The sequence below is a fragment of the Wickerhamomyces anomalus genome (assembly GCF_001661255.1).
Source record: "Wickerhamomyces anomalus NRRL Y-366-8 unplaced genomic scaffold WICANscaffold_3, whole genome shotgun sequence".
NCBI lineage: Eukaryota > Fungi > Ascomycota > Saccharomycetes > Phaffomycetales > Wickerhamomycetaceae > Hansenula > Hansenula anomala.
Genome location: NW_017567112.1, coordinates 394,232 through 408,631, shown reverse-complemented (window position 1 = coordinate 408,631; position 14,400 = coordinate 394,232). Strand labels below are relative to the sequence as shown.

Here is a 14,400-nt window from a genome sequence, read left to right as displayed (position 1 = left end):
TGTGAGTATAATTGATTTCTCACTGGTATAAAGTGACTGATTGAGTTTGATAAAGGGAGCTAAAGGATGTTTAAGCAAAGTATAGCACTGTATGAACAATAAAAGAATGATAATAACAAGATCCTAGTTCAAATCAAGAGGTGATAACAAAGCTTTTTTATAAAGGGATTTGAATCTGCTTTTTTTAATTTTTTTTTGGGCTTCTCGAATCTCGAGTCTGTTTTAAATATGAAAACTTGTGCCAAAACGCGCCAGGAAAACGAAAATTTGGAATCTAAGCGGAATCTTCCATGAGACATAAACAAGAATTAAACGAGGGAGTAGAGGTAGGCTAATAGTACTAGAGATAGAGATAGACTAGGTAATAGTAATAGATATAGTCATTATAGTTATTAGTTATTATCATATTAGCTAGCTATTCCTCTGCCCCTCGGCCTTGCCCCCCGAAGCATAAGCTATAGCAAAAGGAACGTTGGAGCCAATGAGCAAAAGTGAGAGCAAGCAGTAGTAATCGTAGTAATCAGTGTAAAACTACAGGCTCTCTCGGTTACTCAAACACAACCGTTTAAACAGGCATACAATCAGCCTTAGATAGCTACGGTATTCTTGAAGATCTATGAACTGAAATTACTACTATGCACCCGATCTACCCTTTGATCAGGACCCTCAACAACGTCCTATATAACCACTCTCTGTAAAGACAATTATTTCATGGCTGTAAGCACAGCTCTACCCAATATCATTCCCCTATTGTCCATTACTCTTTATGATCTCCTTTCAACTCTGGCTCAAACAACTTTTCAAAAGGACAATTCTACAATTTCTCAACATAATTTAACGTGGGATAAAAGACCTGGAGGACATGAACATCCTTATTTTTTGCGCAAAAACCACTTGTGAAATTACCAAATTTGGTGAAAACTTCCCTTTTTAGGAATGCCGCTGACATAATTATCCTGGTATGAGCACGATTTCGTGGGCCTAAATTCCAAAATTTTCAATCCGAGGAACCGAATTCCGATGATTTTGAGATTTGCTTTGACACAATTTTTTCTTTAATTTTTGGTGGATGAAGAAGTCAACGACAATTGATGAATGAACTCAACAATAGGAGGGACAATTGAATTATAGAGGTGTGATACTGAATTACAGTCAAGTAAAAGGGGATATGGACTCTTGTTTCTGACTAAAAGCACGGATGGATACGTTTGATCGATTAGTGATTGATGAAATATTAGGTGGATCTATGACCAATAACTATTCAGATTTTACAGACCTGACATTCTAGGCTGGACAGCACAGAGCTGTATTTTGGAGCTTGTGGAGCTTTTCAACTGGAAGTACGGCTGAATAACATATTAATGATGGTTGTTGAAAGGCTTGGTTTCGAAATGTATGGAGTTCTGGAAATGCTGCTCACTACATTCAACAAGTATTAAAGTGACAAAGTTATTGATGAAGGTTGACTCTCATTATTTCAAGAGCTACCAGATTGAAGTTTATTGTCATTGAGATACACTCATCTATGTGCCAATTGTATTTCAATGATCATTAATGAAGCTCTCCAACGGATGAAATGCGCATTGTGATATTGTTGCGTATAATACCTATTATTTGTGATATGACACAATTATGAAATAAGTTTGTCTGACTAGAGATGATTAGAATTTGTTAACTTCATTGATTTACAGTGTTCAATTGGTATTTCAATAATTACTTGTTATACTGTAACAAGGAGATATAGCACTGTCTCTATGAAACTACAGATTCGGAAAACATCAAGTCTGAGCAGTAGAAGGACAGTTTTTGCTGGTATCTTGAGTACAACAAGACTACTACGAGACTACTACTAGTCTGAATGCTAGTTTTAACTGAGCTTTTGGGAAGATTGATCTGATACAGGTTGTTGTGCTGAGGCGTTATATGTTAATTTCCAATAATAAAAACTTTCAAAAACACCCTAACTTATCAAATTGACTATGACCATCAAAAATAAAAGTTTTCTATAATACTCAATTTAAAATAATCCAACTTCTTGATACCTTTTAAAGTGTTTAAAGCGTTTATAAATTCAAAAGTAGTGCCCCCATCAGAATAATAGTGTGCGAAAACCGATTTTGGTTTTTTTTCACCATCAAGAAAAATCAAAAAGTTCAACACATATAAAGTTAATACGTTTCGAAGCCATATTATTCGCATCTTTTAATTATGTTTGGTGCTTTCAAAGCTACTAATGTTGCCCTTGGAGGTCTACTATGGTATGTCCATCTCCATGCTGTCCATTTTGGGTCAACTCTTAATTTCTTGGGGGTTTAGAATACTAACAATTTCAAAAGGAAAATTCCATGGAGAATGTCAAAACATCAAAAATATAGACATAGAAAAAGAATGCAATCAGTTGATGAAGTGATCAAGACATTATATCAAGGTTTAAAGCAAACTGGTCAATCAAATCCAAAAATTGAAAGATTTTATTTCAACTATCCAAAAGAATCTCAAATGGATCCATTTGATAAATATTTTGTTTATAATAAATATTCAAAAGGTTATAGAAAAGGTGTCCATAAAGTTCCTAAATTTACTAAACTCAGTATCAGAGAGAATCCAAAATACTTTTGAATTATGTGTTGAGGGGGAAAGGTAAAGATAAAGTTTATGAGGTTTTTGCAATGGGTCTTTTTATGTATATATAATTTTGGTGTAAATAGTATGATTTTAAGTTAGAAAGCCAATTTGGTGTAGAACTGTTGGTTGAATGGGATCAATAGTTACAAATCGATAATACAGACCCAGTTGTTGTTGTGTGTTGAAATTGGAAGATAGGTTACAACCTAGATTATTAAAGCAAAACAAACATATCATTAAACTATAGAAGCAACTAACCAACGAAACATCAAAGATTCAATCCTCAAAACCTATCCCATATATAATTTGAAATGAAATAATCACTATATTTCTCATCACCATAGTTTAAAAAATCAGTAAGATTCTTCTCTTTATTATAAATAATCAAAGTATTTGATGGAATATCAATTTTCAACCCAAACTTTCTATAAACCATCAATTTAAGCCTAAAAATCGTTAGTACCAATCTTCCATCCTCAGATAATTTGTTCATACATACACTATAGCATCCTTATCTTCATCATCTTCAATGAAATCTAATTCTTCAATTTGTTTATCTAGTGAGTTATAATCATCAACTAGATTACTCAAGTTTGTAGAGAGGTCTTGCTTTATTGATGTTAATTCTTTCAAATTTTTATTCATAGATAATTCTAATGATTGGTTTGTTTTCAATTTTGATTTGATTTCTTGTCTAGTGCTTGAATTTTCCAGACTTTCTATATTTTGTTGTTCATCTGCTAGTTTCTCTGAAAGTTCTATTTAGGGGGCGTTAGTTGCTGTGTATATATTGAGGAATGGGTTACTCACCTTGCAGTTCTTGTTGTTCTGTTATTATGTTTTGGTTTCTTTCATCTTGCAATTGTTTCAAGTTCTCTGCAATACGGTCTATTGTGTCTAGATCTGTCTCGATATCACAACCCTCTAGTGTCTCTCTCAATAGTTCAGCTGGGTCTAGTTGAAGCATCATTTCTTTGTAATGTTTATAATTTTATCAGTTGTGAGTAAAATTGATTTTGTTGTTTATGTTTTTTTGATGTTTACATTTCTCAAGATTTTGAGATTCATCCATATCAAGAAGTATCCAGATTAGGAAATGGTTACATTGGCCTCTGATTTTTTTTTTTTTCTTTTTGAACCATCAACTCATAAAAAAACACGATTAATTAAACGATATCATCACTTGATTGTTTATCTAGACTCATTTTTAAACACAGCAATAATGAATAGCCACAATGCGAAGCTTCCGGTGTGGATGCTAACCCCTATGGAAGAGAAGGAAGCCAGAAAAAGATGGAAAGAGTACGCTTACAAACAATGTGATGAAGTTGTTCAAAGTGAGTATCAATTTAACAAGAAAAGTGTCAGATATCAGATCGCTAACTTTCCCTCATAGAATTTGCTAAATGTTCCAAGGAAAATGGGGTTGGTGTTTTATGGAATTGTAGAAGTGCAAGAGATGATATGAATAAATGTATTCTAAGGCTTCAAAAACCTGAAGAACTAGATAGACAAAGAGAACTACTTATTGCAGAAAAAATTGAAAAAGAACAAGAAGAAAAAGCCAACAAGTAATGAACAAAACAATTAATGAAACAATGTATATACACAAATGAAAACCATGTTTATATGACCACCTATATCCATCAGTTTTGTAGTGGAGCCAGAGTGTGCGTGTACCGTGGGGAATCTGTCATTTGCTTCATACATTTGATCATTAACCATGACACTTTGATTACGTCTTCATAGTGAGCTTATCATTTCCTAATTCTGGACTTACAAATCATGCTCTTATCAACAATTTGGCTGAGGTTGGGGAATCTGGAATTACGTTTGCTTAAGCCTATACCTATACAAATGTTAGTAATACAATGTAAGCAACTCCCCACCACGAGTTTGCAAGCTCATCTTATTAATTGAAATGTACCTTTTTTCAAAAGGTATAAATTGACCATGAATCCAACCAATCTTGATCTTGGATTACTTTTATTTTCAAACATAGTCAAAATATATTAAATCACAATGTCTGGAATCTTTGATAAATATCTCAACATGATCAATGGATCAAAACACACACATGGTCAAATGAACACCAAGATCAACGCTGGTACTCAACGTCATTCATATGTTAATGGTCATGATAAATATGTTCCTTATGAACGCAGAAAATCTTCAGTTTCTTCTATTGGTTCAGATGCTGAAGGTGCTTCAAGAAATAGTTCAGTTTCATCTCAACAGGGTATCACTGAAAGTATGAATCCTTCAAATAATCCATTCCAAAACCCAGGTGTCGTGACTGATGCTCAAGTTAAGAAAGTTTTAAGTGAACCAAACAATAGGGTTAATTTTTGAATCTAGCTGGAAGTCTGGTTCTGAATTGATGGATATCATAGTTGATGAAATCTGAATATATTTATACAACACACATTGCACAAATGTCAGCTGGATGACTGACTTTATTTTATTGAATTTACCTTTTTTGAATTTACATTTTTATATAACTTGGATAATGAATCTTTTTGAGAATACATATGGAGTTTGATCATTGAATATTGTAGTACTTTACTTGAGTACAATTGAATCTGTCACTTTTTGACGTTTTTTTTTTCTCAGAGGCTGTAATGCGTAATTAGCATGAATTATCTCGGCCAACGCCACTATAAAAATGACCATCGAAAGTAGAGATATAGGAGAGCCTGAATATCATAAAATTGTATTCCAAAAGGTACCTTTTCTATACAAAATTGTACCTATTAGCCTAAAACACTTATCAATCTCGCAGGGTAACTTCCCGATACGGCCGATTTTCAAGGAAAAAGGACAACTTTGATCTAACTTATAACAAATTCCATTATTAAAAACAATTGCCTAGTTATCCATCAATTCATCATCAACTAGCGTTTCAAACAACTGCAAAAGGCTTTTCTATTCTCATAGGGCGCTCGTGATTAAATAAACAATCTTCAATCCATCATGGGTATCACGAGAAGAGCTGGAAAAACGGCTAGACAACAACCTCCTAAAAGGAATGGAATCCAAAAGGCAACTTTTGATGCTGGAAAGAAAAAAGAAGTTGGTGTTTCTGATTTAACACTATTAACCAAAATCTCTGATGAATCAATCAATGATAATTTGAAAAAAAGATTTGAAAATGGTACAATTTATACTTATATTGGTCATGTTTTGATTTCTGTTAATCCCTTTAGAGACTTGGGTATTTATACAGATAAAGTTTTAGAATCTTATGAAGGTAAGAATAGACTAGAAGTTCCACCTCATGTGTTTGCCATTGCAGAATCAATGTTTTATAACATGAAGGCTTATAATGAATCTCAATGTGTTATTATTTCTGGTGAATCTGGTGCTGGTAAAACCGAAGCTGCTAAAAGAATTATGCAATATGTCGCTGCAGTATCCGGTTCGAGCTCTTCATCTCAACAAATTCAACAAATTAAAGATATTGTTTTAGCTACAAATCCTCTATTAGAATCATTCGGTTGTGCTAAAACTTTGCGTAATAATAATAGTTCAAGACATGGTAAATATCTTGAAATTAATTTTAATGCCCAATTTGAACCTGTTAGTGGTAATATCACAAATTATTTACTAGAAAAACAAAGAGTTGTGGGTCAAATTAAAAATGAAAGAAATTTCCATATTTTTTATCAATTTACAAAAGGTGCTTCAGAAAATTATAGACAAACTTTTGGTATTCAAGAACCTGATCGTTATATTTATACTTCAAGTGCTGGTTGTATTTCAGTGGATTCAATCGATGATTTAAAAGATTTCCAAGATACTTTGAATGCTATGCAAACAGTTGGTATTACACAACCTGAACAAGATCAAATATTTAGAGTTCTTGCAGCTATATTATGGATTGGTAATATAACATTTGTGGAAAATGAAGAAGGTAATGCACAAGTGCGTGACACTTCTGTTACGGATTTTGTTGCTTATTTATTACAAGTTGATTCTGAAACTTTAAATAAAGCTGTTACAGAGCGTGTTATGGAAACTTCACATGGTATGAGAAGAGGTTCTGTTTATAATGTCCCATTAAACATCACACAGGCTACTGCAGTTAGAGATGCTTTAGCTAAAGGTTTATACAATAATTTATTTGATTGGATTGTTGCTAGAGTTAATAAAGCCTTGCAAACCGTTGGTGGTGCTTCAAAATCTATTGGTATCTTGGATATTTATGGATTTGAAATTTTTGAACACAATTCTTTTGAACAAATTTGTATCAATTATGTTAATGAGAAATTACAACAAATTTTCATTCAATTAACTTTAAAATCTGAACAAGATGAATATGTTAAGGAACAAATTCAGTGGACACCAATCAATTACTTCAATAACAAAGTTGTGTGTGATTTGATTGAACTTAAAAGACCCCCTGGTATCTTTGCTGCTTTAAATGATTCTTGTGCAACTGCTCATGCTGATTCTCAAGCTGCTGATCAATCATTTGCTCAAAGATTGAATATGGTTTCAGCAAACAAGCATTTTGAACTAAGACAATCCAAATTTGTGATTAAACATTATGCTGGTGATGTCACTTATGATATCAATGGTATGACTGATAAAAATAAAGATCAAATGTTGAAAGATTTATTAGATTTACTTGCAACTTCATCAAATGAATTTTTACAAACCTTGTTCCCCGAAACTGTCAATCAAGAATCTAAAAGAAGACCACCAACTGCTGGTGATAAAATCATCAAAAGTGCTAATGAATTAGTTGACACATTATCCAAATCATCACCATCATATATCAGAACAATCAAGCCTAACCAAAACAGATCACCAACTGAATATGATGAAAAACAAGTTTTACATCAAGTTAAATATTTGGGTTTACAAGAAAATGTTAGAATTAGAAGAGCAGGTTTTGCTTATCGTCAAACATTTGAAAAATTTGCTGAAAGATTTTATTTATTATCACCACAATGTTCATATGCAGGTGATTATATTTGGCAAGGTGATTCAAGATCAGCCGTTTTACAGATCTTGAAAGATGCTGCAATCCCAGCTTCTGAATATCAAATGGGTGTCACTAAAGTTTTCATTAAAACACCTGAAACATTGTTTGGTTTAGAAAGTTTAAGAGATAGATATTGGTATAATATGGCTGCCAGAATTCAAAGAGCCTGGAGACGTTATCTACAAAGAAGAATTGATTGTGCTATTAGAATTCAAAGATTTTGGAGAGAAAGAACTGGCGGTAACCAATTTGAACAATTACGTGATTATGGTACCAAATTACTTGGTGCAAGAAAAGAACGTCGCTCAATGTCATTATTAGGTTATAGAGCATTCACTGGTGATTATTTATCAGCAAATGAACGTAATTCAAGAGGTGCATTCATTAAAAACCAAGTTGGTATTAAGGATAAAATAATATTTTCTGCAAATGGTGAAGCGTTACATTCCAAATTTGGTAGATCATCACAAAGAGTTCCAAGAACTGTTTTCCTTTCATCAACCACATTATATATTGTTGCTCATCAAGTTATTGATAGAAAAGTTTCATACACAATTGAAAATGCCATTCCACTTGGTAATATAAATTATCTAGGGTTATCCAATTTACAAGATGATTGGATTGCAATTTCATTGAAAAACACACCTACACCGGATCCATTCATTAATTTAGCATTCAAGACTGAATTAGTTACACAGTTGAAAAAATTGAACAATGCAATTAGAATTGAAATAGATACAACTATCAAATATCAAAAGAAACCTGGTAAATATCATACCGTTAAAACTCAAGTTAGTGGAACTGCACCAAAGAATGGTGATTTTTACAAGTCTGGTACAATTCAAGTCCAACAGGGACATCCTGCATCTTCAAAATCCAAGCCAAAACCAAAGAAACAATCATCAGGTGCTACAAACTTGGATTTCACACCAAGAAATACTGGATACACTCAACCAGCACGTACTGTGAGAAAAGTTCCGCCACCTGCACCTGTTCAGCAACAACAACAACAACCATCATCATATACTGCAAGTGCAGCACCAACAACCTCAAATATTCCACAATCAGTTGCAGCAGCATCAGCAGCTTATCATCCACAACAACCAGCTGTTCATCAACAAACATCACAAAGAAAAGTCCCACCTCCAAGACCTGCAAAGAAACAAGTTCCACCTCCAAGACCTGCTCAAAGACAACAACCAGCAGCTGTACCACAACCTGTTCAATCTACACCAGCTGTGAAATCTACACCAGCTCCACCTCCACCTCCTCCAGCTGCTAAACCATCTGATCCAACTTTCAAAGCTGCTTATGATTTCGTTGGTACAGGGAGTGCATCTGAATTACCAATTGCGAAAGATCAAGTTGTTTATATTTTGAAAAAAGAAGCAAATGGTTGGTGGTTAGCTAAAACTTTAGATGGTTCAAAAGAAGGTTGGGTCCCAGGTTCTTATGTTGTTGAATGTGAACCACCAATGACAAATGGTTCAAGAGCTCCACCACCACCACCTGCTCAAAATTCGAGTGCTCATACTAGTTATGGCGGTAATGATGATTCTACTCCAGCAACTACTGTTTCATCAAACAATACAACAAATAACAACATTGGTGGTGGATTAGCTGCTGCTTTATTGGCTAAAAAGCAAGAAGAGTCTTCATTAGCTGGTGGGTTAGCTGCTGCTTTGAAAGATAGAGCTGGTAAGATGGGTGCTGATAGTGATGAAGAGGAAGAAGACGATGATTGGTGATATAACTAGTTGTATTATATAAAATTAAAAAGAATGTGAGACGAGTATTTCATATGTAGTGAGAGATGTGGTCTGAAAAGTATTCTTTCTTCATAGGTTCATCCCAGGTAGTACACTCAATTTAAATGTTGGCTATTTGGCACTCAATTATGAAGATTATGAGTAACTGCAAGCCATTGTATAATATTTCACGCCCTGAAAAGCTCAATATTTGTTAGCAGTAAGTTGTTGAGCTTATCACAAGAGCTAGTCGGTCAGCTAAACTCAAGCTAGCTGATTATAACCATGTTCCCAGTTTTCAAAAATGGAATAATCAGCATGTACTTCTTATACACTTTCAGTTGGAAATCAATCCACAATATTGTTTTGTAATCATCTAAAAGATAAGCTATCAATTGATCTCCTGAAGATGCCTCCATGTCACCCTTTAGAGCAATATTACCTTTGGCGTAATTGTATGTTTGCATTCGACTAATTCTATCAATGTTTAAGATTAAACCATGACGAATCTGAAAGATGACAAATCAAAAGATTGTGGAAAAGAAGGAGTGCTTGACTTGAAGATCTCAACTTCATCTCAACTTGAGAATTCAGTATGGGCTTGAAGTAAGTCTCTCTTTATTTGATCATGAATCACTACTTCTCTGACAAGTTACTTTGAGGTTGTATCCAGGTGGTTTGTGGTAGGTAGGCCGTGCAATTGTTGAATTTGGGTTGAAACTTGAGTCACCTGCATCAATCAAAAAGAATTAAGGGCTTGGAAAACCGCTACACAATTATAACACCGCTAATTATTCAATTACTAATTGCAAAAATCAAACTCATGAGCAGCTCTTGGAAAGAGTCATTGCTTTCTTCTCATTCATAAATGGATGAAACCCATGTTGCTTGAGCATTCAAAGGGGCTTGTCATGTATGATCAATCACTCAAGATACTAGATCCTTCACTTTAATATGAATGACCCAGAGAAACAAAGTAATAGAGTCCATGTTGGTGAAGCTGATGAAGAAGAATTTCCAGAAGGTGGTAAAGGATGGTTAGTCCTACTAGGCTGTGGTCTTACAAGTATTTTCGTCTTTGGTATGATCAATTCATATGGTGTTTTCCAGACTCATTACGAAACTGTCTTATTTCCAAATGTTTCCTCTTCAAAATTATCAATCATTGGTGCAACGCAAGCTTCGTTGTGTTATTTTTTGACACCTTGGACAGTTCCACTGGTTCATGCATTTGGATTAAGACAAGTATTATCAGTTGGTGCTTCATTCCTAATTATTTCCTTCTTTGGATTAGCAACTACAACTCCTTCACAGCTCTGGAAATGCTATATATTTCAAGGGTTGTTCTTCTCCATCGGAGCTGCTTTACAATTCGGTCCTGCTATGACTGTTCCATCTGAGTGGTTCAAGAAGAAAAGAGGTACTGCGTTCGGTATTTCTGCTGGATTTGTTGGTGTTGGTGGTGTTGTCTGGCCAATTCTTTTCAAACAAATGATCAATAAGCATGGTTTCAAGTGGACAGTTTTGACTATTGCATTCGTTTATATTCCATTAAGCGTTGGGTCTATATTGTTGGTTCCTCAACATCTTGAAGATAGATATAATCACAAGGGCAAATGCTTCTCGAATGCTGTTTGGAATAATGAGAATATCAAGAACTTACCACAATCATTCAAAAACATTTTGATTGAATGGAGCCATGTAATTAAAAATCCAAGATACTCAATTATCCTATTGGCAAACCTTTTGGTTTCATTTGGTTCATATCCAGTCATTTTCTACATTGACTTCTTTGGCCATACAATTGGTGGTGAAGCTAAAATTGTGTCATACTTAACAATGATCTTCGTTGTTATGGGATTTCCAGGGAGAGCCATACCTGCTATGATTGCCGATAAAATAGGAAGAATCAATGTTCTGATCGTTTGTTCAGCTGTGTTGTTCATCTCCATATTTGCACTATGGATCCCATCAATTCAGTATAATCTTTTAGGGGTATACATTGGATTTGTTATAGTATTCGGTTTTGCTGTTGGTCCTCTATTCTCATTATTCCCAGCTTCATTAGGCCAGCTGTTTGGTATTAGAGGAAATGAAGCTAGGTTGAGCTTATTCTTGTTTTCAGCAACGCCTGGTCCAATTTTGGGATGTCTTATTGCTGGTTCATTCATTCCTATCGACTCTACAGATACTGAAAAGATTGTACATTCGTTCTACAAAGTTGTTATTTTCTCTGGCATAATATTGACTGTTTGCACTGTTTTATTGACAGGTGTGAGATTGTCAATAAGTAGGAAGCCATTTGTGTTTATCTAATCTAATGGTCTGTCCAGTTGTTCTGTCTATGTAGGTTAAGATTACGGAATTCCGCTCAATGCCGTGCCTGGGCCCTGTACTACCTTTACCTAAGAAATTTCAAAGTGTCTATCATTTTTTGATTGATGGCAAATTCAGAAGTTGGATCAGTCGAGGATATACACGTACAGTTAGATATAAAGCAACTGGATTCTTTCTTGTCAAGGGCCTGTCAATGTTATGGATACCCTTTGGTACCATACAATCTGTAGTGCTTCTTAAAAATGAGCCCCCAATTGCTTGTAGACCCAGGCTCAGATCCTGCGAATATAGATGAAGATGCAGGAGACCGTTATGAGCAAGATAGAAAACAATATACTCAAGACCAGGAAAAACAACAGACTAAAACAACAGTGCAAACAGGTGAAGCTGATGATTTAGAATTCCCTGAAGGTGGTAAAGGGTGGTTAGTTATATTAGGGTGTGGGTTGGGGAGCTTTATGGGGTTCGGAATGATCAATTCATATGGTGTTTTCCAAACTCATTATGAGACAGTTTTATATTCAAATGTTAGCTCGTCTAAATTATCAATCATTGGTGCATGTCAAGCTTCTATTCTTTATTTCTTTGCACCATTGATGATTCCTTTGGTTCATGCTTTCGGGATTAGACAAATCTTGATCTTGGGGTGTTCTATGATGGTTAGTGCGTTCTTTGGATTATCTACAGCAGACTCAATCTCTATCTGGAAATGTTATTTATTCCAAGCTATTCTTTATTCATTTGGAAGTGCTTTTGTGTTTACAGGTGTTATGATGAGTCCATTAGAATGGTTCAAAAGGAAAAGAGCTTTTGGATTTAGTGTTTCTTTTGCATATATTTGTTAGTCTTGGTGGTGTTATATGGCCAATTATTTTCAAAAATATGATTGGTAAACATGGATTCGAATGGACTGTTCGTACTATTGTATTTTTGTATATTCCACTTGGATTAGCTGTCATCTTTTTAATACCCCAAAAGCTGGATGATATTTATGTGTTCAAAGAGGAAACAATATCAAATTCAAAATGGAACAATGAAAAGATTAAACAATTACCTTTGGCATATCAAAGAATCTTCAAGAACTGGACATTGGTGATTAAGGATCCAAGATTTTTGTTAATACTTGTTTCAAATCTTATAGGTGCTTTTGGTTCATACCCAGCTATCTTTTATATTGATTTCTTCTCTCATGCTTTATCTCCAAACAGTTCTGTGAGTTCATACATCACAGTCATTTACAACGCTTTAGGTGGCCCAGGAAGAATTCTACCTGCTCTTTTGGCTGACCGTATAGGTAGAGTCAATGTGTTACTGATATGGTTATTCTGGTCTGCAATTGCAGTATTGGCTTTATGGATTCCTTCTATAAAGGAGAAAATTTTCAGTCTTTATGTTTTCTTTGTTGCATTCCTTGGGTTCACTGCTGGTCCTTACTTTTCATTGCACCCAGCCTGTCTTGGGCAGATATTCGGTATTAGAGGTTCTGAACCAAGAATGCAGTTATTTATGATTACTGCTAGTCCTGGTGCCATTCTAGGTTGTATAATAGCTGGTTCTTTTGTTCCTGTTGATTCAAATGATCGGTCATTAATTTTAGTTTCATTCAATAAGGTGGCCATTTACTCGGGCTTGATGCTCATGGCCTGTACTTGGGTGCTTTTGTTTGTGAGAGCCTCAATAAGCAGAAAGATATCTGTATTTATTTAGCACATGACGTATATAAGTTCAAAGCAATATATTGTTTGTATATATTCTATGCTTCTCGTATCTATATAGTTGTGACGTTTACCTACAGCCCCCGAATCTTGATAAGAATGACAGAACTACAACATGAAGGGTTGAAGCTAGATAGTTTTGCAAGAGAGTTAAGCTAGTAATACGCCCACTCTCTACAACTGTGATCTATAATCAAACTAAACTATCATTTCAGACCCTTTTCAGTGATTAGATTCCCTAAAAAGGCATATCTCCTGCCATATCTGGCTGCATACAAAACTCTTCTTTGGGATAATTGCCTGGTACGCGACACAGCACCAAAAGGAGGAGCGAGTTCGCCACTCCAAACAAATTCAAAGCCTTTGTGAACTCTTCTTCTTTTCAACAACACCCTTGAATCTTCAACAACAACAGATACTTTATCTTCAGTTTATTGGAACTAAGTATCGCTGCTGCTTAATTATTTGCTCGTCCCCTTCTTTTTTTTTTTAGAAAGTTGAAGCAATCTTTTTTAACAATATGAAATTCACAACCCTTTACTCTATAGCTTTGGCTTTATTCGCCTTCACTGAATCAACTGAAGCTAAAGTTCATTCAGCAAAGATCCACTTTTTTTTTTTGTATACAATAACGTTTATTTCACTTATACTCATTTACAAATTCACTTATCTAAAAAAATTGCACTCTAATTTGTGACTCTAATTGAATCTTAGATGCATCAAAAAAAGCTAATAAAGCTGTGTCACAACTGTTTTCTATCATTTCAATATTTTTCTTCTTGTAATTTACGATCCAAGGTAATAATTCTTTGAATTGTATTTGTTTATTTGTGATTTGGCGAAAGTTATCATTGTTTGAACAGCAGCATCATCAAATTTAGGTTCAATTGAACTCCATCTTCTTTGAACTCTGGTGTTCCAGATTATCCCAATGTAAAGAGATAAGTCTTTTAGATGCTTATCTGGATCTTTGATAGGTAATAAA

The 14,400-nt window shown here is 34.5% G+C and overlaps 8 protein-coding genes across 8 annotated transcripts; 6 read left to right on the top strand and 2 right to left on the bottom strand.

The window, feature by feature from the left end:
* Nucleotides 1-2,208: 2,208 nt before the first annotated feature.
* On the top strand, nt 2,209-2,619 carry MRPL31 (mitochondrial 54S ribosomal protein mL60; the record flags this gene model as incomplete). Its single annotated transcript, XM_019181805.1, has 2 exons — nt 2,209-2,258; nt 2,337-2,619. 2 exons carry the CDS (start codon nt 2,209-2,211, stop codon nt 2,617-2,619), a joined length of 333 nt encoding a protein of 110 aa, XP_019038908.1.
* Nucleotides 2,620-2,908: 289 nt separating this feature from the next.
* On the bottom strand, nt 2,909-3,595 carry SPC24 (kinetochore-associated Ndc80 complex subunit SPC24; the record flags this gene model as incomplete). The annotated part of the gene is made up of 3 exons (XM_019184707.1): nt 2,909-3,071; nt 3,125-3,383; nt 3,436-3,595. 3 exons carry the CDS (start codon nt 3,593-3,595, stop codon nt 2,909-2,911), a joined length of 582 nt encoding a protein of 193 aa, XP_019038907.1.
* Nucleotides 3,596-3,844: 249 nt separating this feature from the next.
* On the top strand, nt 3,845-4,173 carry CMC1 (Cmc1p; the record flags this gene model as incomplete). Its single annotated transcript, XM_019180758.1, has 2 exons — nt 3,845-3,962; nt 4,022-4,173. Coding segments are annotated over 2 exons (270 nt in total), but the record flags the coding sequence as incomplete, so codon positions are not given.
* Nucleotides 4,174-4,647: 474 nt separating this feature from the next.
* WICANDRAFT_78336 (uncharacterized protein) lies at nt 4,648-4,977 on the top strand (the record flags this gene model as incomplete). The annotated part of the gene is made up of 1 exon (XM_019184706.1): nt 4,648-4,977. The coding sequence occupies one exon, from the start codon at nt 4,648-4,650 to the stop codon at nt 4,975-4,977; it is 330 nt and encodes a 109-aa protein (XP_019038905.1).
* A 531-nt stretch (nt 4,978-5,508) lies between these two features.
* Nucleotides 5,509-9,363, top strand: WICANDRAFT_53128 (myosin 3; the record flags this gene model as incomplete). The annotated part of the gene is made up of 2 exons (XM_019182706.1): nt 5,509-8,682; nt 8,776-9,363. Exons 1-2 carry the CDS (start codon nt 5,599-5,601, stop codon nt 9,361-9,363), a joined length of 3,672 nt encoding a protein of 1,223 aa, XP_019038904.1. The 5' UTR covers nt 5,509-5,598.
* A 31-nt stretch (nt 9,364-9,394) lies between these two features.
* Nucleotides 9,395-10,098, bottom strand: WICANDRAFT_91517 (uncharacterized protein). Its single transcript, XM_019186300.1, has one exon. It carries the CDS (start codon nt 9,828-9,830, stop codon nt 9,633-9,635), a length of 198 nt encoding a protein of 65 aa, XP_019038903.1. The 5' UTR covers nt 9,831-10,098; the 3' UTR covers nt 9,395-9,632.
* A 219-nt stretch (nt 10,099-10,317) lies between these two features.
* WICANDRAFT_78334 (uncharacterized protein) lies at nt 10,318-11,679 on the top strand (the record flags this gene model as incomplete). The annotated part of the gene is made up of 1 exon (XM_019184705.1): nt 10,318-11,679. The coding sequence occupies one exon, from the start codon at nt 10,318-10,320 to the stop codon at nt 11,677-11,679; it is 1,362 nt and encodes a 453-aa protein (XP_019038902.1).
* Nucleotides 11,680-11,942: 263 nt separating this feature from the next.
* On the top strand, nt 11,943-13,848 carry WICANDRAFT_104760 (uncharacterized protein; the record flags this gene model as incomplete). The annotated part of the gene is made up of 2 exons (XM_019180428.1): nt 11,943-12,359; nt 12,487-13,848. 2 exons carry the CDS (start codon nt 11,943-11,945, stop codon nt 13,405-13,407), a joined length of 1,338 nt encoding a protein of 445 aa, XP_019038901.1. The 3' UTR covers nt 13,408-13,848.
* Between the last annotated feature and the right edge of the window lie 552 nt (nt 13,849-14,400).

Coding starts and splice junctions, on each gene's coding strand:
- WICANDRAFT_91517 (XM_019186300.1), bottom strand. CDS start 9,830: ATGCAAACATACAATTACGCCAAAGGTAATATTGCTCTAAAGGGTGAC.